Raw genomic sequence first — 25,179 nt, 5'->3', positions numbered from 1 at the left:
TTTACCATGTATTTATTTATTTATTTACTTGGAAACACATGCTATATGCAAAGAAAATGGCAGCAATATGAAATATATGAATGGTCCAGCAGCCGAGTCATACTAGTTGTTGCACGGACAAACACTACATTTCAGGTTATAGTGCACATGAGCCGAGGCAAAATGCTCCCCCTCACAATGCAAGAGCTAATGGATGAAGTGGGCTGACCTACTGTCCATGCTGGGGGTGGGGGAAGGGATGGACAAACATTTGAATGATGCTTGAATAGGCCAATGGACAAAGAGGGCTGACCGAAAGCCCCTGTATGGAAGTATAGGTATAAATGTTATTTTGTATTTTTGGGAACACAAGTCTGGTCAGCTAAGGTGTTGTCTAGGACAAACCAAGACACGCAGACCGGAGTCCCCACTGGTATAGAAGACACACAGTAATAATCACCGCGGTAGCATGAATTCAAAAATGACCACAGGCCCTGCCAAAATAGCAAGCGCAGTATGGGTTCAGCAATGGACACAGGAACACAGCATGGGGAGGGGGGACATCTAAAAATAGCTCTTCCACACCCAGGTATCGCTTTATTAGTGGGGTGGATGGACACAATAAAAATAATAAGTTATTATAAAGGGGCACTCAAGGAATACAATGGTCCTATGACCCTCAGTTTGTCAAACTGTTAAAGACTCCCTCCCCAGACGGTAATCATCTTACATGTGCACTTTATGTATTTTTGTATGTTCACTAATAATCACAGTATGTGTTCACTGATAATTATAGGCACAGTATATGTTCACTAATATCACATGCACTGCATGTGTGCACTAATAATTACAGGCATAGTATGTGTTCACTTAAAATTACAGGCACAGTATATGTTTAATAATAATCGCAGGCACAGTATGTGTTCACTAATGATTACAGGCACAGTATGTTTTCACTAATAATCACAGACACAGTATGTGTTCACTGATAATCAGTTGAAAAGTATGTTTTCACTAATAATCACAGACACAGTATGTGTTCACTGATAATCAGTTGAAAAGTATGTTTATCACTAATAATCCCTTGCACAGTATGAGCACAGCTGTAGTCACACTTACAATATGGTTTTCCGTGGACACATAAGGGTAAAAGTGCAGGGGCACAGGGTGTTTTTAGTAGCCCCCTGCTGTCCATTGCTACGATTGCCCAACACCAATGATGCCTATTTCTGATTCAACCTCAGGACTTTTCTTTCACCACTCTAAACCTCCTGCCTTCACTCTTGCAGGTGCTGTTTCATGCAGATTTCTCCCCCTGTCACAGTTTTGCTTTCTACATCTTCCTCCTTTCTTTCTTTTCTGCCTTTTGCCCGTGGTCAAAATGTGATAATGAAAAATAGGTTCCTATTGCAAAAATTAGACCAGTGCCCTGCATTTGCAGCCACCTGCACACATTAAGCTCATTACAGGAAAGTAAAGCACAGTCTTTTTGTATGAGAGGTTTTATTCCCAGCAAGTGTAAAGAAAGAATATGTCGCTGTGTGCCAGAGAACAATCCGAGCATTTGTCCTTTTGCACCTGTGAGAACAAACACACAATGTCTTGTGCCACATCCCATTGAAACCTGATGCTGCCCAGGGGTTCACGTCTGGATTAATCTTTGAGGAAATCCTATGATTGTGTATTGCAGGGGAAATACTTTGAGATCCAGTTCAGCCCAGGTGGCGAGCCAGATGGTGGAAAGATCTCCAACTTCCTCCTGGAAAAATCCCGCGTGGTGATGAGGAACCCCGGCGAGCGGTGCTTCCACATATTCTACCAGGTCAGATAAGACTCTCAGTGCATTCTGCAAGTTGAAAATAAAAAGTGTACCATTCCCTGGGATTCTTCTCGGGTCTAATGAATGCTGAAAGTACTTCCTTGCACCGCGGCACCCTCAGGAATCCATGAAGCATCCTGATTTTGTTTTCCTCATTGACATTTGATCTCTAGTTGACTGCACCAAAGGCCTGAGTGTGATCAGGAAGACCAATCTCGGCTCCCCCTCCCTAAACATTAGCTGTTTCCACTCGTCCAGCCTTCACTTTGCTTGTGAATGTATCAGGCTGGGCCTTCCAGTAGAGTTAAGCACGTGGCATCTACTGATTTCGAGCAAAACATATAGAGGAAGCATGGAATGTCACTCACAGCCGGTTCCATTTAAATGCCAGGAAGGCAGAAGTAAGGGCAACTGCTTTTAATGACAGCAGAAAAGAAGGAAGGGAGCAGTGAGTGTTGTGTTATATACCTGGGTAAGCCAAGGGGGCTGTGTAAATCTGTCTGCTAGGTGTTAGGATGTCCTGTTAGAGCCGGACAAACAGCGAAATACCTGTTACAACTAATTGAAAGACATGTGATTCTAGCAAAAAACAGACCACTGTTTTCTCCAAGGGAAAATAATCCCCAGTGACCAAAAAAGTGTGCAGTTGCACAGGAGTCTCAATTCCCCCTGTGTGGAGTTTTACGCTGTGTAGAATTCCGCACAGAGGGTGCAAGAGGCCGAGAGTAATGTCCCTACCTTCCCTGTAGCACACCTGGAATGCTGCACCTGTTAATCTCCACCCATATGTGTCTTAAGTTTAAACTCTGTGCTTTCTTGCCTTAACCTGACAGCTCATCGAAGGGGCATCCACAGAGCAAAGAAACAGCCTGGGCATCACGACCATCGACTACTACTACTACCTGAGCCAGTCTGGATCCTACAAGGTGGACGACATTAACGACAAGCGCGACTTTCAGGAGACCATGGTGCGTGTTTTCACAACAGGACAGTTGTGCATGCTCACTCATTACTACAGGAGGAAGTGTGATCTGATCTTGTGGGCCATCCCTGAAGCTTTATTCAATACCTTTAAAGATCTAAACAGACCCCTTGCAGGAGATGGGTCAACTGTAAAGCCCTTTGCCTGACTCAGAGAGCAGCCTGGGGATATCTCTGCCCACTCTCCATCTTCTATTTACATATTCAACTGGCAGGTTACACCACAGAAAACAGATATGATCTGAATCTGCAAACTTAACACTGCCTCGCACTTTAAGAAACTAAGCATGGGAGGAGCACTGGCATTGCGGGGGTCCCTATTGTGGTGTATCAGGGAGGATCAATTGAGATTCAGAAAGGAACAGATAGCCACCCTCATCCAGCTAGCACTAGTCCATATCTAATCAGAAATATGGCCGCGGGCCAAAGTAACCGCGATCCACCCGTTTCCAAGACAGCTTTTACTGGTGCAAAGGCAACACAAGTTGGCAAGTTGGCGTCTCACGTCTTATACCTGCACGTACATTGACAAAGGAGAATGTCAATAAAACCTGTGATCTTTGTACTGGATGCTAATGTGCATGTTTTGTCTTTGCAGCATGCCATGAATGTGATTGGGATCTTTGCTGAGGAACAGGCAATGGTGCTGCAGATAGTGGCTGGGGTGCTGCACTTGGGAAACATCAGCTTCAAGGAGAAGGGAAATTATGCCGCAGTGGAGAGCGAAGAATGTGAGTAGCAACAGAGAAATAAATGTAGAAAGTAGTGTACTGTGATATTTTCTGTCTGAATCCTATAGGAAGAAGCCTACGTAGGTTTACCCAACAACACATTATAGAAGCGCTGTTATAGAATAGCTGCTCGTTCCTTGTACCCGCGCACAAGTGGAAAGGCCTCTGTGACCAGCTGAGGGCTGGTAAACTATAGATTCCAAATATTCTGTTACTATCTGGTTCGTTCAGCTCTCTGAAGCCCAAAGGCCTAACCTGCCTTGCGGTCCAGGATTGACTTATTAGTATTATGTTTCATTTATGGAGAGCACCACAATCTCTTAGGGTGTTTTGGTACTTTGATATTAACTGATATAATTGTAATACTCATTTGGGCAGGTTTTTGATGTTTTTTTTCTAAGAAGAACTTCCGAAGGCACTGCACCGAAAACGAAACAGTTATATTTTATAAACGTTGTACCTCAAGTTAGATCAAAGGAGGGGTGAAATGGGTTGAGCCACCATTTTTTATCCTTGCACTTCATCCAGCTACCAGCTCCCTTTTCATGCAAGGCAGTGGTTTAAGTTATATGTATTCCATGGTTGAACTGAGCATCTTAAACTGGTTCTTAGCTATGCGCTCATCATAATTTAGAAAAAATTGGTGTCTGCTGTCCCGAATGTGCTGTTGATAGCATGGTAGACGACTTGGTGGGACGCAATTTATCAAACTCAGAAGAATAAAAGTCTGAGTCAGCCCTACGGAATTTAAGTCATTAACCTGAAAGCTCAACATAGTTCTCAGCAGTGAGATTTTAACTCACTGACCAATCCTCTGGTGCTCCAGAGAAAAGGTAGACTGATCTCCTCTTAGTGTCAGTCTGTTAGGGATCTGACCAGGACTGGTGGCAGGGTTGAAAAAGTAGAGAAAATGTTGGTAACAGAGTTGCCCAAGATCACACAGGGAATAAAAGGAGAAGAGAGATCCGGTAAGGAAGCTCTGACCAAGGTAACAAAGACAAACTCAGAAGGAACATGCACTTGAGTCAATTCAACTTTAAGAATACCTAAATCCAGAATGTGGAAGGTATAGTTGTAACAATATTAATAAAGGGAATGTGGGATAAAGTATTCAGGGGGTACACATTATAAGACTGACACTACAGCTCAGTATGTTCCTCAACCATAATTACTGTTAAGATGCTGACTGTAAATATCCACATGTAGGATACACATGCAAAGACAGGGTCGGTGGAGCTGATATGCTGATATCTTTGGTGACGAGGGATAAGAAGGTGGCACACTGGAAACTGGAAGTAAGAGGGGAAAAAAAGACAGGGGCTAGGAAAAGGGTAAGTGGTGAAATAGGGGCCATTCAAGCAACAAGGTATGCATTAAAATAGTGCTAGCTCATGCAGCAAGGAAACAACAAAGCATTGCAGGACAGTGCCAGTTTAACCGCTTAACCGCGGTGGCAATTCTGCCGCGGTGCGGCAGTTTAGCGGAGTGGGCGGGGCCGCGTCGGCCAACGGACGTGTACAACACTACGGAGGTAGTGCGTGTGACGGCTGTTGGCCGACAGAAGCATCGAAGGGATTAAGGAACAAGGAATTTACTGCAGATCAGTAATCAGGAAACTGAAGGTAACTCAGGAAAGAAAGCATTGTCCAAGTAAGAACAATACATAAACACACACATCACCTGGGGTTTAGGTAGCTGATCACCTCTTAGTGTCAGCCACAGCCACATACATCACCTGAAGTGGCATAGGCACTGCATACTCTTCAGACCGGGGAAAGGGAGATGGCCGAAAGGATGCATTTGAAACCAAAAGTCAAACTGGCTCAACACCTCCAACATTACCAGCTCTGCCATGCCGCTCAACATTGCTCCAAAATAGAGCCGGATCAAAGTGACAGAACGTACTTCATCAGATGTCAAAGTATTACCAGAAACATTTGCCTGCTAAAGGGATCACACAAGCCTGTTTCATGTTAGAACTTGAGGTCTGGTGACCTTGAGTAAATGCTTGCTTGAATACTATTTTGTCAGCGAATGCTAGATTTGTCGAATTTCCTGGATAAATTCTGGCTACATATGGGATAAAGTATCTCCTACCATACATTATAACGATATTGTAAGTCCCCAAGGAGTTCAGTGTCCATATATGGGAACGAGGTCACACCATTACTCTTCTCACAAACTACCTAAATCTTGGTCTCCTGCTCTTTCATATTAAAGAGATAGGTTGGTTGTTTATATAAAGAATAAAAGTGAAATCTCTAGTGTGAAATAAAAGTATACAGAAAAGTGATGGGTGGAATGCCTGAATTAATCTCAGCCACTGGTAATTACTCGGGCTGCATCCCAGTACATTGTTAGTTTGCACACCATACCACACAGTTTGGGCGTAGCCATATGTAAATCAGTTTTGACCGAATAAAAGACTGGTTTCACACTGATTAAGGTTCGACAGTCAGGCGCTGCTTGGTTGCAGTAGCACACTAAGCACAGTACCCACGTCTGGGAACCCATCAAACTAAGGGCATTGCATTGAAGTATACAAAAGAGCCATGGATGGAATACTAAATGAATCTCAGTCATTGGTGATTACTCGGGAAGCATCCCAGTCCATTGTTATTTTGCACAACATGCCATCTCAGTCTGAACCCAGCCATATGCCTTTATCTAGAGTGGTACTGTGGGTGAAAAACAATGGGTTGAAATGCTACCCCGAGTGATTGGCAATGGTTAGACTTTTTGCCAGCCCCCCTCCCATCACTTTTTGCGTGACTGTGTGAAATTAAACACATGAACACGTAGCTAGTAATATGTTGCAAAAAGATTTTAGAATCAGTTTAATGTAAGTCAGATTAAAAGGCATTTGTAGCTCAGAATGTGTAGTGACACGCACACAGACCATCTCCTACCCATAATCACCCATAGTACCCAAAAAATGAACGTGTCACCATCATTTTCTTCTTTCTGCTGACCACTGTTCATTTCATAAACCTACATCAGCAGAATGAAAAGGCCATTCTCTTTTTCGTTCGTTTAAGCTGCAGCTGTCATATTGCTCTGTGACCTGCCTTTCACCTTGGCAGCTAGCAGCAGGTATTAGGATGTCACAACTGTAGTGTAATTGTATTTAATAGTGCTCTCAACATTCCAGTGTTCTAATCGGTCATTACATGTAAGCAGCTTCATCAGGGATTAGAGACATCACAAATCTACTGTAATAAGAAAACTGGAGGCAGCTTTTATACAGGAATTGCAGGCTCCCATGTATAGTATATGTACTTTATTTTTCATCATTATATCTCAATGTTTTCCATGTGGCTAGACTAAAGGTCCGGAATGAATTATGGCAATCATGGGCAAAATGTAAACACCCCAGACCAAACAAGCTGCTGCAGTTGGACTCTATCAGCCAGATTCATCAAGCGAAATGCGCTCGCAAAAGGGCCAGATTCTGAGAATCAGGCCCTTTGCGAGTGCAATTTTTGCATTTGGGATTCATCATCCCAAATGCAAAAATCGCTAATAAAGAATTCCCAAATTTGCGAGGATTAGCATTTAAGGAATCTCTATTAGAGATTCCTTAAAGGCTATTCATGAAACATTTAAAAATTGCGAATTCGCAATTTAGGAGCGCTATTTACCACGAAGTCAAACCTCGTGGTAAATAGCGAAAACTTAGAAAAATGCATTTAAATGCATTTTTCTAAGTTGCATTTTACACACACACATGTCCTATAGACATGTGTGTGCACAACATCAGTGTAAATTCACATTTATGGGGTGCTACAGGGTGTCCTTTGGACACCCCTGGCACCCTTGAAATCGCATCCTTATTTGCGATTAGCAAATTGCTAATCGCAAATAAGGATTGACTCCCCATTCATTCCTATGGGCCTTTAGGCCCATAGGAATGAATGGGGAGTTTTTCCTTATTTGTGATTAGCAATTTGCTAATCGCAAATAAGGAGGCTGTAGGAATCGCAATTTATTTTGCGATTTCTACATGAATCCCGATTTGCAAGTCCTTAATAGCGATTCCTTAATAATCGCTATTAAGGACTCGCAAATGGGGACTTTGATGAATCTAGCTGTATATGCCCATCAAACCATCCCCTTAACAGATTCATTAATCAATCGATAGTCCTTTTCTTTTTATAGGGGATATCCAGATCAATGAATCAATCAGTAAAGCACAAGAAGGCTTTTGAATGGAATGTGATGTCCAGGTCATAGAGACCGCCCTGTGCCAGGTGGGCACTCAGACCAAAGAGTTCCAAGCATGGCTCGAGTCTCAAGAGTGGCCTCAAGTAATGCTTAAGTAATACTAATTAAAATACAAAGTTCCATTCTGTTCCGAGGGCTGTTTCTGCTGCAAAAAAATGACAGTTCCCGAAGATACATTTTTAAACATAGGTGAGATGTGTAGAATAACAAGTGCATTTATTTCAAAGAAGTTTGTGCATTTACATTTGTTCTCTGGCGAGTGAAACGCAGTACCTGATTTGTACAAATTGTTTTACTCTGGTACTATGTTAAAAGAACAGTATTAAACGAAAGTGCACCCCTATGCTTTCATGCTGGACAACCGTTTTAATTGTTGGTGGATAACTGTTTGCATGGCATTTGCTGAATATGTGCTGCTCTATTGCTTGAGAACCCTCCGTATTTGTAAACAAATCTTATGTATGCACTGCGTCAAAATAGCTCCACAGTAATGACTTTGAATGCAACACATAATTTAACTTTAGTCGCATAATATGCGGCCTCGCTTGTAATTCTTAGCCATATAATCACACAATGTTCGATCTTTTTTGCATAATTGAGTTAATCATGGCAAATTTTACGGTTTTATATGGGTGTATGAAAACTCACACACGAACAAACACAGAGAGAAGACACACACACACACACATACTCACGAGAATTCCATATAAGTCTTCTTCTGTCGAACAGCTTTCATTGTAGTTACCTAGTTGACCTGTGGGTAATTTAATTAAACAGCGGTGTATGTATCACAAGCTGGCGGCTACCTAACGCACAAATACTCACTCTGAAGTCAAGATGTCTGTGCTGAATTAAGTTGCAAGCACGGGTTTGCGGGTGCATATTCTGGTCCTCTGTTGGAGGTCGGCTGAGTGTTAAAAATAAATGTATGTGGGCACTGGGATGACTCAACAAGGGTTGGCTTTTTGTTCCAAGCCTTTCTTATTTTACCACTAAATGCACAGTTTGGGTTCTAACTTGGATTGCTGGTTGCTTCTTGTAAACATGAGGATCCCACCAATAGCGGGCATCTGGAAAACGAATTGCCTTGTTCCTCCGTGGGAAAGGAGACAGAGTGCTGGAGATGGTAGGGGTGTTTAAATGCCCCTCAGTCCAGCTTGCAAGTCCTTCAGGTTCTCAGCACTCGAACCTAAACATGCAGTGTCAAAGATGGAGCCTGCAACAATATGTGTATTCCATCCTCACTGACAATCTGTTTTGCCTGTAATTTTTGATCCAGAAGCTGGAAGATAGTAATCCAGCTGCAATCACGGCTACGCCGCGCCTTCCACTCCTCCTCGACTATATCCTCACTCTCACAAGAGAATGCACATCTGCACTCCTATCACTTACACTAAGACACAAATACTCTCACACAATGACTTCCCTCACTCGACCCACCCAGCATGCACTTAGACCCACAAACGAACACACTCTAACATAGCCACTCACACTCTTAGACAAGTAAGCTCACACACCCTATACCGGCTACACACATGCTCTTGAGCATGCACAAACACACATACATTATTTCCGGTTTGAACCTTTAATTGCAGCGCAGTTAAAGTTAGTTGTCGTTCTTATTTTTATTTTGATAGAATGCTTAATCTTAGGTTTACTAATATTTCATTTCATTTAGCATCAAAACGGGTTGTAAGTACAGTTCAGTTTTTTTGGAACACAAGGGGGTAATTTTAGATGGGCTTGAAAGTTGTATTCAATCCTTTTAATGCATTACAGTGAAAAACATTGCTGGCGTCTGGTAGTGGACAGCTGCCATGAGTCAACAAGCCTTAGGTCATGCAAGACCTCATTAAAAATAGTGGCCTACCAAGGGAAGGGGTCAATTACTACAACACAACAAACTCAAAATCACAATGAGAGAGAGATGGGGATAAACAGACATGGAATCTCATACCCAGAGGTCCTACAGTTGTTCTACACAATTGGATGTGGGAGACGTCTGGTAAGCTGGTTCTACAGGGCCCTCGTAAACATGACAACGTACAACCTAAACGAAACTGGCATAAAACGAGAGGACAGTTTAGGCCAAGAATTAAAGGATGCAGCATGGGGACATATACTAAGGTGCGCCCACAAGGTCCCTAGAAATACCCGGTTCAAAAACATGCAATTTAACTACTTGCACAGAACATACCTGAAAACTTTACAACGCTACACCATCGTCTTAGATGCTTGCAACCAGACACAGGATTCTACATATGGTCTGGAGTTGCCTGGAATTAGGGCATTATTAGGAAAACATTGCAAATCAGCAAGAGACCCCGAGTAGATCAGGGTTGCACACACCAGAATTATGTCTGCTAGGCCGATTTAAACATCCCTAGGCAAAGAAATCAGGCATGTAATTTCTAGATATGGCACACATCCTGTCGAAAAAGATTCTATCCATGGGTTGAAAAGTATCAAAATCCCCCCTGCTGCAACAGTAGAGAAGATGGGTAGAAGATATGGTCCGAGGCTGAAAGTGTTACCCTACACAGAGAGAAAAAGAAAGCATTTCGAAAAAAGAACCATCGCTCGACAATAGGATGAAATGCTATTCTATTTTAATTCAGATCAAGTCCTCACCAGTTTGCTGAGTGACCTCCCCGAACTTCAGAAAGGAGAAGAGTCTCTACACCCTACAATCCAATTACAGATATTCTAGAAGCGAAAAGCCATTGTAAGCTTCATGCAGTAGCAACAATCCTACCATTAATATTATTTAAGCCCAAACCACAGACCTATAAACCCTTAGGTTCTTTGCTTAGAAGTTTAATCAAGTTATTTACCATTACACTAATCATCGTTGGTATTTGGTGTTCAAAACTGACCCAAGGAGTGTTGGTCCCCTATGACTGGCTACAGTTAGAAAAGTTAATTTCATTTAGTGTTTTATAGAGCGCAAACTTGACCCGTGAGGGTATCAGAGCGCTTTACAGGATATACAGAAGTGTACAAACAGAGTCAAGGTGCAGAAAAATACAGAACTGTGCAAGGGATGGGGAGGGGCAGGGGAGTAGGGAAACATAGGGGAAACTGGGGATACAAAGGTAAGATTGCAATCATATTTAAAGTCTGTAAAAGAAAAATTGAAGGCCCCGTAGATACTCCGTGGGAGAGTTGGTGATCTGGGGAAGGGGCGTTAGTCTAAGAAACATCAGATTTGAGGTTAGGCATGGCAGGCATTAGGCAAGGAATTTACACACGAGGAAGGTTTTGGCCTGCTTCATGAAACGTGCTTGAAAGGGGATTCTTCGGATGGCGGTGGGAAAGAGTTCCAGATTCTGGGTGCTGCCCCCGGTGAATGCCCTATTATAGGTTCTTTTTTTCTGAAAAAAGGCGGGTTGGAGAACGAGGTTTCTGGCGGATCGGGAGTTCCTGCTTCCTCCAGATATCACTAGTTTTTGTGCCAGATAAGCAGGGGAGTTTGAGTAAAGAGCCTTGTGTGTGATGCATGCCAGTTTCAGCTGAATTCTGGCCTCTAGGGGGAGCCAGTTCAATAATCTCTCCAAGCACAAAGCAGGACTCTAAATGGAGCAGGAAACTTCCTCCGGAGAGGTTATCCTAGCCTCCTCTCCAGCCTTCTGCAAGACAGACACTACTGTTAGAGCTGTTAAGAATTCCATGTTTGCACAAGTTACCATTATGCCCTAGGATGTTAGCTAGCTTGACGTAAACTGAGCACTCCCAAGTGCCTTATCATCTTAAAATGTCATCCTTACTTCCAAATTATGCCTACCTTCAACTTTCTACTTCCAGCCACCCCTGTATCTAGAGACATATTATTTGAATATTTCACTGATGACTTTTGCAACCCAAAGAATAGAGTTTATTTATATATGGCTCAGATTTTCCAAACACCTCTGGGAACATCTTGAATATATTTTGCACTGGACACAATTCAATCACATATAAAAGATGGCCGGTGTAGCTGTATTGGGCGTTTCCAGGCAGAGTAAAATGCGCAGACAGTAGCGTTCATGCAGATTCCAGCTTTTATGGGCGTGATGATGCATGTCAGGTGGCCAGAATGCTTTGCTAAAAGATTCTTTGTACACAATATTCTGCAAAGCCACTAGAGAGCTCCTTTTAAACCACGGTTTGATCATTTTAACATCGAAACAGCAACACCTGCCAACAAAATCTATTTGGTTGCCTTAAACATAACGTTCTTAAAATGCACCTATGTAAATACTAAAGGAAATATAAACTATAAATATAAAGCTTTGATTTTTGTTAAAACGCCACATATTATATGTCTTCAGTCTTGTGACACGTAGCGATGTGCCATTAACCAACACATTTCCAAATGAGATGCATCCACATAACTCATCCATGAACAATTTAAAGACAAGTGCAGAGGTCTTTTCTTCGGCCTCTCTTGGCCCACTCCCTACCAGTACATACATTAGTACACCACCAGCTCATTAAATAATAGTTTTCAGTTCACACATCTGAATACTCAAGGGTGGCGCTGGTCTTGTTCACAGTGCTAATATGCACTGCAGCAGTGGCGGTGCGTCCAATGGGGGCGTTGGGACGTTGCCCCACTAGCCATGGACGACCATCATGCTGAGGCAGGATTAAAAATTTAAATATTATAAATCTGAGCGCGCACTCGCAAACTTCTCCGCGGCAACCCTAGCTCAGTTTACCGGGACAAGGCCGACATCGCTGAAGGTGTGGGGGCGGGGCTGCAACAGTGATTGACAGCGCAGCACAGCAGTCTGCAGAAACAGCGCAGCTGCAGTGTGCGCATGTCAATGTTTGGCTACTCATTGTTTCGACTTGCCCGCGCATGCGCACACGGTACAGTACCTTCCCCTCCCTCCCCAACAGCGACTCAGAGTGCGAGGGACCCGGGCCCCCTGGGTCTCATATGGGCAGGCACTAACCCTGCTCTTAGCCAATCCTGGCGCAGTGGTGCTGCTAATGCAGCGCCAGGATTGGCTGAGACTCCACCGTGCAGCCTGGTGCATTTCAAACAACTGATGGAACACTTGAGTCTCTGAGGCGGCGGCGTGGTGCGTGATCCGATCCGGGGTGTGGAGAAGGAGGGGAGGTCCGGAGGAAGGTAAATTTTCTTTATTTTATTACCCTCGCCGTCCCCCGCGCAACACTCCCGTCCCCCCCTCACCTGCCCGTCTTGCCGGCCGCAACTGCATAGATTTATGTTGCTAACATCCTGCTGCAGCCTGCAGAGTCCTCGGATGGAGCGAGGAACGGGCCATCAATGGCCAGTGCGGTGTTACTTTTGGGAACCTAACACTGAATGTCAACAACACCCTCCCCGTCCCGTGAGAACGCATGCTTTTCCTGCTCTGAGTGGACTGGGATTAATGGCCCTCGGCCTCTGTAATGCGAAGAGAACTGAGGCAGACTAAGGGCCATGCTTGACTCTACCCCAGTCCTTCTGGCGTTTCTGAAATCGTGCCCTGTCTGGAAATCCCAAGTTTCTCTATTAGACATATTAGCGCTAATGCAAGTTCAGGACTTGAAAAAAGTTATCCTGTGGGGGGAGAGAGAGAGAGAGAGAGAGATACCCTGGTATTCAAAGGAAGAAAGGTCAAAGGACCACAGACTGCCTGTCATGCACTGTATAAGCAGCAGTAAAAAACACCCCTCCAGCATCTGTAAACCACGCCTCTTTGCAGATCAGATACAGGAGAAATTAAACCTGGCCTTTATTATTGAAATCTGACCTAGTTCTCCCCGCCTTTGTCTCTAGATGTAATCCCTGACCTTTCTTTCATCGTCAGCTCGCGCCCGCTGCCCGGAGGTCTGGTGTTTTCACTTCCTCTGTGGTCCAGCAGCTTTTGGTAAAGGACCCCCACTTGCAGTCCTGAGTGACTTCAGCTCGAGAGGGCCTTTGCTTGCTCTATTGCTCACTAGTATTGTGACCACGTATAAAACTGGTGGTGTTGAATGTATCAGGAAGTCGTGAAGAATAAAGAGTGAGTGTGTGTGTTTTGGGTACTTCTGGGTGTGGGTGCTGGAAGAGTTCATTTGTGTGTAAGTTCCATCTCCCAAACGTCTTTTGGAAGCACTGGAAACCAGCATTTATTTTACTCTGTACAGGAATAAAGAAGGTTAGTCGAACCTCCCACTTTTTAAGAGCACTGAAACTAGTTTTGGGAGAAATTATGTTTCTAAAACGTATCTTTGCATGGAAAGATCTTTCATGCAGGATTGGATGCGGACTTTAACTTGCTCAAAAACTAATTTGACGCATCGCTATATTACAGCAATAGCGCTATGAAGTTACCGAAGCACTGTATTAAACACTCCATGGCAGTGTGAGTTGAAAAGTGTGCACACTCACCTGTTGCGCGAGCGTTTGGGAACTGGGGTATTGCCGAGCACTAACCCCCAGATTTATGAAGCCGAAATCGGCTCGCAAAGGGCCAGATTCTGAGAATCTGGCCTTTTGCGAGTGCTATTTTTGCATTTGGGATTCATCATCCCAAATGCAAAAATCGCTATTCTAGAAATCGCTAAATTGCGATTAATTGCATTTAAGGAATCTCAATTTGAGATTCCTTAAATGCAATTCATGAACCATTTAAAAATTGTGAATTCGCAATCTGGGGCCGCTATTTATCGCGAAGTCTTAACTACGTGGTAAATAGCGAAAACTTAGAAAAATGCACTTTAGTGCATTTTTCTAAGTTGTATGTTACACAAAGAACATGTGTGTGTGCGCCACATCAGTGTACATTGTCATTTCAGGGGTGCTACAGGGTGTCCTTTGGACACCCTGGCACCCTTGAAATCGCTTCCTTATTTGCGAAAGGCCCATAGAAATGAATGGGGAGTCATTCCTTATTTGCGATTAGCAATTAGCGAATCGCAAATAAGGAAGCTGTAGGAATCGCTATAAATATTGCGATTTCTACATTAATCCCGTTTTGCGAGTCTTTAATAGCGATTCCTTAATAATCGCTATTAAGGGCTCGCAAAACATGACGATGATGAATCTGGGGGTAAGTTGTCTCTCAAACTGTCATGCTGAGAGAGTGGGAGCACAAAGCAGACTCGCAGTGTGGTGGGCATTGCACTATAGTGAGTGGATCCGAAACCACTGGTGCTGTGAGTTTGTATCACAGTGAAAAATGAAGGGTAGCAGCATGTGCACTCTCGACCACGGAATATGCTCGTTTTATTTCCTGCTCAGCCCGTGCTATGGAAGAGGCGTTTCAGTGTCTGTTTGAGGACATTAATACCCGCTGTGTTGTGACATTAATCGCTTGCTGTGTTGTTTGTTTGTTCAATGACATTAATCTCACGCTCATCGTTTTTGTTTAATGACATTAATCTTGCGCTGTGTTGGTTTCCAGGAGTTTAAGACTTGAGGACTTTGAGTGTTTTACATCAGCTGAGAGATTGCAGCCGCTGTTTGCAGAGTCCACAGTTACCACCAGTGCGGTTTGTGCTCTCACTGCTGGTCTGTTAAAGGGAGGGCTGGAGGCCGCTTGTAGCATTGGATACCAGAAGGGACTTCTGGCCCTCTGTCCCCGCCTCCCACCTGCCCACATAAACAGACTTGGTGTGCTATTCAGGCAGCCCGGCGGTCTAATTCAGAATACTTTTGCTTTAAAATTCCCCATTTGCCAATCCTTTTCCAATTTTCTCTTGAGAGGTGGACCCAACCTGTACCCACTTTTGTTAGCTTTGCTTGCTCACTTTGCTTGCGGCTTAAAAGTCATGCCCAACTTTTACGCCACACTGCTTTCAAATGTCACCAGCCGCCACTGCACTACAGTAGATGGTTGTATGTCAGTATATTACAGGTTACATAAGGAGGCAGTATATTGTGTACACTGCATTGAGTGTTACTAAATCAGCAGTATAATTACATTGTGTGTGTGTTTATATATACATGTATATATATATATATTTTTTTTTTGTATATCTATACTACTATTATAAAGGAAGAACTTTGAGGCTTTGAGGCGGGTAAACTCGGGAACCACAGCGCCAATCCCCACACCCGATACATCGTTGGAATCCTCAGGGTGTACAGATGGACATAGGCTACATATATTTAAAAAATACGTTATATTTAAAAAATTTACATTAAAAAAAAGTAGTCCCCTTGAAGTAGCGCCGGCCGTGACCTGCGTGCTGACGTCGTCCAGGAGCGCGAGGAGGAGCGGCGTCCAGGAACGCGAGGAGGAGCGGCGGACATGGCGTGGGGGAGGAGCACTGACAAGCGGCACACAGGCGATGAGCAGCAGCAGACCGGCGGAGCGGCGAGGAGCACTGAACTGAGGAGCAGCGGCTGAGCAGCGAACATGGCGCGGGGGAGGAGCACTGACGAGCGGCACACAGGCGGTGAGCAGCAGCGAAACGGCGGAGCGGAGAGGAGCACTGAACTGAGGAGCAGCGGCTGAGGTAAGGCTCCGGGGGACAATGTCGGGGCAGACGGGGGTCGGGGCACGCGGGGGACGGGGAGTTACAACAAAAAAGCTCCGGGGGACAATGTTGGGGCAGGCGGGGGTTTGGACAGGCGGGGGCCCCTCTGGCATAATTGTGCTCAAGCTCCCGACTCCCGTCGGCCGCTCCATACTCTGTGGACGACTACTCTTATCCCTGCAACCTCTGCTCATCCTCGCCTCCCTGCAAACAGAGCGCCAGAGCCCCACTTACCCAGAAAGCTCCCCAGTGCCTCAGGCGCTGCTGCTGGCCACCACTGCAACACTGGGCCTCTGGCATAATTGTGTGAGGTAAGCCTCCGGAGGACAATGTCAGGGCAGGCGGGGGTCGGGGCAGCCGGGGGATGGGGCGGACGGGGGCCCGAGCTGCTGGCCAATGTCGGGGCAGGCGGGGGTCGGGGAAGCCTGATTGCTCCCGGACAAGGTCGGGACGGGCTGCTAGTATATATATATGTAGAGAGAGAGAGCGCACTTCCAAAGTTACATTAGTATTGAGAAAGCAGCTATATGTAGGTCTAGCTCAAATATTCAGTTATGTACATACATATTTGTATATATAAGCATCTATATATGGGTGTTTATGTTTTATATGCATATTTATTTTATTATCTTTATGTTTTTTTAAAACCGTTTTTCTAAGGCAGAGGATTAGCACTTGCAAGGTGACCTCAGCATTGAGCAACTATCTATTGGCAGATCTAGCTCACATATTTAGTTGTTTACATTTTGGAATATTGTACAATATGAACGACCTCATTCACAAACAAGTAAAATTACTCTAGAGCAAGGTGCCGATGAAGCAATATATTGAATAGTCAAAACAAAGTAATAAAACAATATATTGAGCACACACAAATGCAACATGTGTATAGCTATGAAAAAAATGACCCAAAATGCACCATTGTTCAAATTTTTTGATTTTCATTATTGGCCTGGAAAACAGTCACTATTGAAAGGGGCAGTCTCTAGATAGCTGTTATCGACTCGAAGTCAGCTTTCGATCTCATGCCCAGGCACAAACAATGGCAAGTCCTGCAGGAGCTGGGTCTCCCTCCCCTGATCCTCGAGCTGGTCATTTGCCTCCATGAGGATAACTTTGCAAGGGTCCGCTGGAAGGGGCAAGGGCAGCGGACAGATCCGATTAGTGTCAACAGGGGGGTCAGACAAGGCTGTGTGTTGGCTCCTACCCTGTTTTCGCTTTTTATTAATGGAGTGGTCAGCCATCTAGCAGACATACCCGCAGATGCCCCTACTTTGAGGAGCGTCAAAGTAACAACCTTGCTGTTTGCAGACGACACGCTGTTGGTCTCCAAGACCCTGTAGTATTGTACTTTATTGGTAAGTTATGGGTAATGTCAGAACTTTACTTATGCTCTAGAACTATAGAATTGTCTGATGTATTTTGGGGTTCTCTTTGTGGTCAGTTCTGCTTGGAGACCGTTTGTGCTGGTAGTAAACTGCAGCGCAGGGGTTGGAAAAATTAAACCTACATTTCATTACTTTACATGTACCGTATTTACTTGAGGATCACTACAGACCCCCAGTGGTCTTCAACTATTAGATCGTTTTGATTCTTTCTGTGAATTGAGAGGCCTGGAGGTCTACACATCGAAAACTTATTTTGATGAATCCACACAAATCGTTTAAGAGGAACTTGATCCTCCAGGATTTCCCTTGAGAGAGTAGCAATATTTGACTACTTGAGCGTGACCCTCTCCGAGAATATGTCCTGGAAGCATCACATTACTAAGCGGATCCATCAACATAACGAGCATAGATGCTCCCAGTCAAGACCAATAGCAGCGTCACTACTGATTTACGACCACAAAGCAGTGGGCTCCGCTCTGTACGGGGCTAAACTCTGTGGGTTTGATAATCTGGAGGGCCTCCTTATTACTGAGAACACATTTTTGAGATCCCCCTGTTCCCTTCACCAGAGGATCCTGCTTTTTCCTTTAAGATTAGATATGGGTAGACCATCCATTGTGGACAAAGCACGACTTCATCCCCTGATTTTTTGGTTGCGCCTGAAATCAACCCAAGAGCTCTCTCAATATGCTGCCTCAAACAATGACGTTTTTTAACTTGACTGCTTCAATAAAATCAGGTGGTTTTCGAAAAGTTTGGGCACTACTCACAGCAATAGGCTTAGGGAGCTCTTGGGACGAAGACCCCTGCCTATTACCAAGCAAAGGGCTGGTTAAGACTTAATATTGGAATTGGGTGGCCGAGTCCAATGTATCACACTCGTCTGGAGGCCGACTAACAATAGAATTTATGGATTTTAAATTCCAAAGCGCATACGAGCAATACATGGAGGCCATTACTATTCCACAGGATAGGAAACTCTATATCCAATTTAGGTTTGGATCCCTTCCGGTGAAATCCTTTTCAGCCACGTGGCGACGGCCCTCATCTGCACAGATGCACTGCCGTAGCAGTTCTTCCTCTTTTTAGTCAATTGCCCATATTTTCTTTGCTTGTCCAATGTATAACTCCCCTAGATGTAAATAGTTAGCACCAATCTGCAGATTGTTGGGAACATGATGCCACCAAGAGGTGCTGCACATCCTAAAATCCGATACAAGACCTCTAGTTGCTTGTGCAGTCGCCAAGTTTCTTGGAAAAATATGGATAATATGAAGACACGCACTTAAGATGTGATGTAGCGTGCCTTATGGTTTATCCCTTTCACTCTCCCAACACTCTAAACGACAGTTAGGCAGTAACGCTGGGCCTTTTGCAAAATAGTACAAGGTTCTATTCTCTTATTGTAATTTCACAGTGAGATCCCTAATGCACTTAAACGGGGGCATTTATCTTGGCCATATCTTTTTTTATCTATTCTACCTGATATCCTAATTCCCTTTTTATCTGATTGATATATTTTATATTCATGATTTTAGATATGTATTTAGTGCATTTTTGACATGTATTCAAACTCGAAGATTTCTATTGTTTGCATTTTTACGATTGTGATATATTTAATGTATTATTCTTATTAACTCAATTTTCCAACTCTGTACTGTACGCACTTGTACTTTCATGGTCGAGATGACCGAAATAAAGTGTGAATGATGATGACCCAAAATGCAAACATGCTTAGATTATGATCGCAGACCAGCGAAGGCTGGAATCATTTAAACGGTTTCATGCAGCCTCCCTAGGAGGGGCCATGGTGGGGGAGGTGTTGCTATCAGAACTGCAAGCATGGGTTAAAGCTTTTTACATGCTAACTAATGTGACACCAACTCTTCCCGAGATTCTATGGCATCTGAGGCCACCTCCTTTGCTCCAGGAAATTTGTAATGTAGCATAACATTACATGTATTTGTAAAGAGCATTTTCACCCTAAAGGGAATCTTTGTGCTGAATAACAGGAGGTGCATTATGTAACGAGCCCACTGCCCATGTTTTCACTGCAACGCCCCATTAGCTAGGTGTGCCAGGCACAAACAGGGACTGTGTGTCTAAGTATGGTATATACTGAACCAGTTCATGCACAGCATGTCATGACTTAGACTAGGATTCCCAACAAACCTGATTTCTGCAAGATAGTCCCACAATTTAAGTGTTATGTTGCATACCAAGCTAGTCAAAACACCAAGGGCCAGATGTAGGTGGCCGTTTGAGGCCATTTACCGAGCGGTAACGGCCGATTTTGGCCGTTACCGATCGGTAAATGGGTGACAGGTATGTAGGGGGCATTATTTTACCGAATCGGTAAAATTACCGATTCTGTAATTTTACCGATTCGGTAAAATAAAAAATCGGTAATTTTACCGATTCTGAGGCACCCAGATGTAGGTGGGACTCTTCAGAGTCCCAGAGGCCTCACCGAATCGGTATTTTACCATCAAATCCAATTTGATGGTAAAATACCGATTCCAGTGTGCATGCACATGTGTGCATGCACACCTATGCCATGTGACAGGCAGACCTGCCCTTAGGGCATGTATGCCTGCCACATGGCACCCAAGCTTGTTTTGGCGGTGCCAGAGGGTGTCAAAGTGACACCCCCTGCACCCTTGTCAAAATCGGTATTTACCGAATCGGTAAATACCGAATCAGTAATGCCCATTCATTCCTATGGGCTTCAAAGCCCATAGGAATGAATGGGTATTACCGATTCAGTATTTACCGAATCGGTAAATACCGAATTCCTCCAAATCGGTATTCCAGCACATCTGGAATACCTACATCTCCACCCCTTAGATTTACCGATTTTTAATTACCGAATCGGTAAAATTCGGTAATTAAAAGTCGGTAAATCTATTTTACCTACATCTGGCCCCAAATGTCACAATGTTCTCACTCATCACAGAAAATGATGCTGACTGAGGGACTTTTGTAACACAGAGAAAGATTATGCTGCCCAGAGCAATTCATAAACTTGTGTTTAGGATGTGAGATAATCTGGCTGGCTGGCTAGGCAACCTCTAGCAATCCCAACCACGTGAGGGTGGTGTGAGATGCCAGTATTTGTTGACTTGGCATTTGGAGGTAGTCAGGGGTAGCAGCTGTGACCTCTAGCTTGCTCCCTGCTACTCCTGGCACTTCCTGTTCGACCTCTGGCATCATAAAGGGCAAAATATGTGCCTTCTTTGGGGCCAGGGGTCGCAAAGGAGCAACCTAGAGGTCACAGCTGCGATCCCAAATGATGTTCATGCTTGGATTTTTTAATACTCCGCCAGGAGTGCCTGGAAATGTGTTTTGTTTTAGACATTTTGTTTAGATAATTGTGCTTTACAAAGCCCATACCATTGATTTCTAGGTTAGTTGTTTCGCATTGTAGATGTTCACTTACTCAAGACCATGCCAAATGCAGTTTAGATTGGGGGAGGGGGGTACTTTCCTCCCCGGCTGCTCCCTTGGGCAGAAGTAAACCGCAAGGCTTTTTTTCTCTGTGTCTCGGAGCAGTAGGTTGTAACTTTGTAAACTCAACATTACATCTGTAGGTTCAAAATGCAGAAAGACCTGAATTAAACGAGGGCACTAGGAAACGAACCCTCCAAATTGCACTCAGTGACTCACACTCCAGTCCACCCCACCAAATGAATGTCTTCTGGAGGCTCCTTCCGTATTTTGGCCCGAGGAGAGTTGTGTCTGCGGGCACAAAGTGTAATACAAAGTGCTAATGGAAAGTTGGCCACCCTAACATAGTCATTGGCTATAAGACAGCCTCTTCATCAGCTACTTCTGTTTTTGACCGTATTCGCAGCCGAAAAGCACATCTGTTTCTTCGAGAACCTTCCTCCGCTCATAGGCTACAATGGAAGCATGACGAGGCCCGTGAGTCACTCTCTTGCTTAGTACACAGGGTGCGACGACTCGAGCTCCGGCATTGTCTCCAGACAGAGGTGGTCCACCCACGGCCTCCACAAAGAGCCGGCACTTGAGGCCGTGTTCACCGTGACCTTCTCTGCTCCCGCCTTCCGCCGCTCCCTCAGACGGCCCCAGCTGTAAAATCAATGTCACGGGTGTTTCATCTGGGGCTGCAGAGGACGCTGCTGCTTCCGGTCTGCCTCCTGCGCTCGCGCGCATTCCTCTCTGCTTTGCGCAGGGCTGAGCGCGCGCTGCTCCGGCCGCGATGGATTGATGGAGCTTTGGCTTCTCCAATTACCTGACTTCCTCCAGCCTGGTTTACTGCCCCCAGCAGTCTTCCTATTCCTGTCTCGACCCCGGCCCTCAACATCTGGATTCTCGGTCGCTGAATCTGGAGGCTGCGTTAAATCAAAAGCAGATCCGCGCTCTTTCAGGAACCCCGTGTAGCCGGCAAAGGCGCGTGCAGGGATCACTTTTCTTACAACGTCACAAAGAACAAGGGATTCGGCGTCTGAGCGCCCACGAGCCGTAGGTTCGAAATATGACAAGGGTGGTTCTATCGTCCATCCTTCTGGGGTTGATCAAACGATTGACACTTTGAAATGGGCTATTGTAATTGTGGATAAAAGCCATCCATAAATATTATTATCATGAGTGAACCAGCAAAGGCTGAGATTTTTTTGTGATTGAACTAAATTAGATTGGCATGATGTTGAGGGGCAATTTCTCATGGTTTGCGTATTTTAAGTGGTCCCTGTTTAAAAATGTCACAGCAATAGTCAGTGGAACAATAATACAGAGTAGCAAGGGTGGGGGTAATGTTCAGTGTTGTGGGCCTTTCAGCCATGTGATGACCATCTTCCAAACTGAGAGTTGTCTAGGATTTTTTTCTAAACGCCCTCCCACATGGAAGCATGGGTTGTGGTTAGCAGCACAAGGTGGCGGGCACCTTCTTCTTATGCTGTCACAGGCACAGCATCAATCCGTCAGCATCCTGCCCCACAGTGAGCCTATGTGGGGCTCTTCAAGAAAGCCAAACCATAAACAGCCTGCCTGACATGGTGAAGTGCCGCTTGCCACGCTGGAGAGAATTCTGGCGCAGCAGCAGCAACGACCCTGAGCTGGGCCTAAGCCTCAGCTTGGAGCGGAGCAGTGATGCGGTGCAGTGTTAGGTGGCGCGTGTCAGGAAGTGGGTGCCAGGCTAGGACTCTGCAAGCTCCTAGCCTGATAAACAGGATGGACCGGCGAGGTTCTATATGACAGATAGGCTCCCGGGACTGTGCCCAGGTCACAGCCTTAGAGTTTAAAGCAGATCGACCTGATCGGAAATGGGTGCAGGAGCCTTTGGGGCCTTTGGTTGAGGGACGCAGTACCCCGAGCACAGCCTGTGCAGCCAGGTGAGGGTAGCTGGGGGCTTGCATGGGTAGAGTTGCAAGGTTGGTGCTTAGGCTCCTGGTTCCCCCTCTGCCCTCGTGGTGGTCTGATGGAGCTGCACCTGGGGCGACGGCGGGCCAAAACTGGGGGATAGGTGCGGGAACCTTGGGGCGCGGCAGCAGCCTGACCCATTCTTTCTTCATTTCTAGAGCAAGTGTTCCCAACAGCACGTGCCACTCACAGGAGCAAGGCAAGTGGATAGGTGGGAACTCCCTGGTCGTGGGGTGCTCACTGATAGGAAATACTGCCAGCCAATCATATCCACAAGATCTGTGGCATGTACCCATGGCTGCGGACTAGAATTCATTGGATAATGGCGGTAGAGCTGTACTGTACTATAAACAGACAGATTGAATCAATTTCTTCCCATGGCGCAGGTTAAGCCAAGACCAGCCCCTAAACAAAAGGAAAATGCATGTTTATCAAACTACAGGCTCCCATATGGAAAGCACCTGCACGCGTCTCTGGCGCATTCCTCTTTCTCAGCTAATGTCATTCTCCTTGCCAAGCAATCCTCTAAACAGTCTCTGGAATGAAACACTTGGGAGCTGGAACTGGATATCTTACACCATCACCTAGACATCAAAAATGAGGTAGACCGAGTAACGGTAGCAGAGGGCTGTCTCTGAACTGGAGTCAAGGAACTTCAGTCGACTCTGCAACACCTCAAGGTGACATCAGGATGAACTTGCAGTGAGGGCAGAAGATGTTAATCCCCCTACAACAATTTAGGATTTGTAGGTTTTCCCGAAGGATCTCGAGGCCCCAGCCCAGAAATACTCCTTGAAACTTGACTCAACACTTTACTGCCTTGAGACTCAGTTTCTCCATGCTTCTGAATAGAATGGGCTCACTGCTCTCTTAATGTTAGAGAACCACCAGCAGTGCCCATTCATCCCCTCATTGCATGATTTCTAAACTACAGGGACTGGGATATTATTCTAAAAACAGTAAGAGATAAAGGAATGTTTGTTCTGATGGCCATTGGATCCAAATCAGAAACAAAGGACATCTTTTGACCAAGGTAAACAGGAACTCTGTAAAATGAGGTTAAAATATATCCTTCTATATCCTGCAAAGATGAAGGTCCTCTACTAAAACAAGGTACAGATTTTTGAAACCCCTGAACAAGCTGGAGGTTGGTGGAGGAGCTTTACAATGTACAACATGAAAAAATATGACTCAAGGAAGTCGGGTGGCGCATCCACAAAAACAATGACGAAGGTTCTGGCAGATGCTGAGCTAACAGAATAAAACAAGGGATAACTCACATGCAAAATAAATGGGCAAAGTTTTATCTAGCAGTGTTTCATCAGAATTAGAGCACGAGGGAGACCAACTTGGACAAACTAAAGAAAAAGAGGACCTCAGGAATTTATATTTTATAATGGTGTTACTATTAAGTTTTACAAGTCCTGGTAGTGAAAAACTCATACATTTCTTACTCACTACTGTGAGGTCTACCTCTCCCCCCTAGGATTGAATTACCTTATTACATTGAATTAGTTTAAACTATTTGGGAGTAGGTAGAAATGTCATGTTTGGTGGCTAATGGATTGTAATTTAAAACCCTATTTAATGGTAAATTCAGATCAAAGTCACAAAACTTGGGAAAGCCAAAAAAATGCCCTGAGAACCGAGAGGAGATCGGGACCTGCCTACTTGCCGATATGCCCAATGTGCATCTCTGGTCGGCCTGACTTCGCAGTACCTCCCAGTATGTCCTTTTCTGCTGCAGCAAATCCTGTTTAGTGGTTCCTCGTACAAGGGGAATCCGGCCTCGCGAAGCCTTCGTCGGAGATTTTTGACTTCCAAAATAGCGACTAAGTCTGAACAAAAAAATCTTCACTGCGACTTTGTCCAACGGTTCTCTGATGATAAGACCTCCTGCTCGTACTTCACTAGCTTCCTTGCCCCGCTGAACTTTACATTCTCAGTAAATTTTCTTCTGAATTTCTTCTAAGTCCGAAGTTAAACTGAGACCGGGACCCATCCACTTTGTGTAAGCGAACAGCACTCCATCGGGGAAGTCCATAACTTTAGACTTTTCCCTAGTCTCCCTAGCTTTGTTCAACTAGATGTCCATGGTGTCCCTTTTGATCTTTTAGGCACTACTGTACATTTTAAACTTTAAAAATTCATAATCCGGCTCTACGGATTGATTTTTGTCATTTTGTAGTCAAATAATTGATGAGAATTTGCTCTA

At 44.7% G+C, this 25,179-nt stretch overlaps 1 protein-coding gene across 2 annotated transcripts in view; it reads left to right on the top strand.

Annotated features, from left to right (window-relative positions):
• Nucleotides 1–25,179, top strand: part of MYO1E (myosin IE) — a 635,008-nt gene that overhangs the window by 343,759 nt on the left and 266,070 nt on the right. For both annotated transcript variants that reach the window (XM_086959387.1, XM_086959385.1), the window contains exons 7-9: nt 1,670–1,801; nt 2,632–2,766; nt 3,378–3,510. In XM_086959387.1, the coding sequence (XP_086815513.1) occupies nt 1,670–1,801; nt 2,632–2,766; nt 3,378–3,510 (400 nt within the window). The remainder of the gene's footprint in view (nt 1–1,669; nt 1,802–2,631; nt 2,767–3,377; nt 3,511–25,179) is intronic.

This window comes from Lissotriton vulgaris, chromosome 2_2, assembly GCF_964263255.1.
Source record: "Lissotriton vulgaris chromosome 2_2, aLisVul1.2, whole genome shotgun sequence".
NCBI lineage: Eukaryota > Metazoa > Chordata > Amphibia > Caudata > Salamandridae > Lissotriton > Lissotriton vulgaris.
Note: the sequence above shows the minus strand (reverse complement) of the source record. Positions and strands in the feature narration are given on the sequence as shown.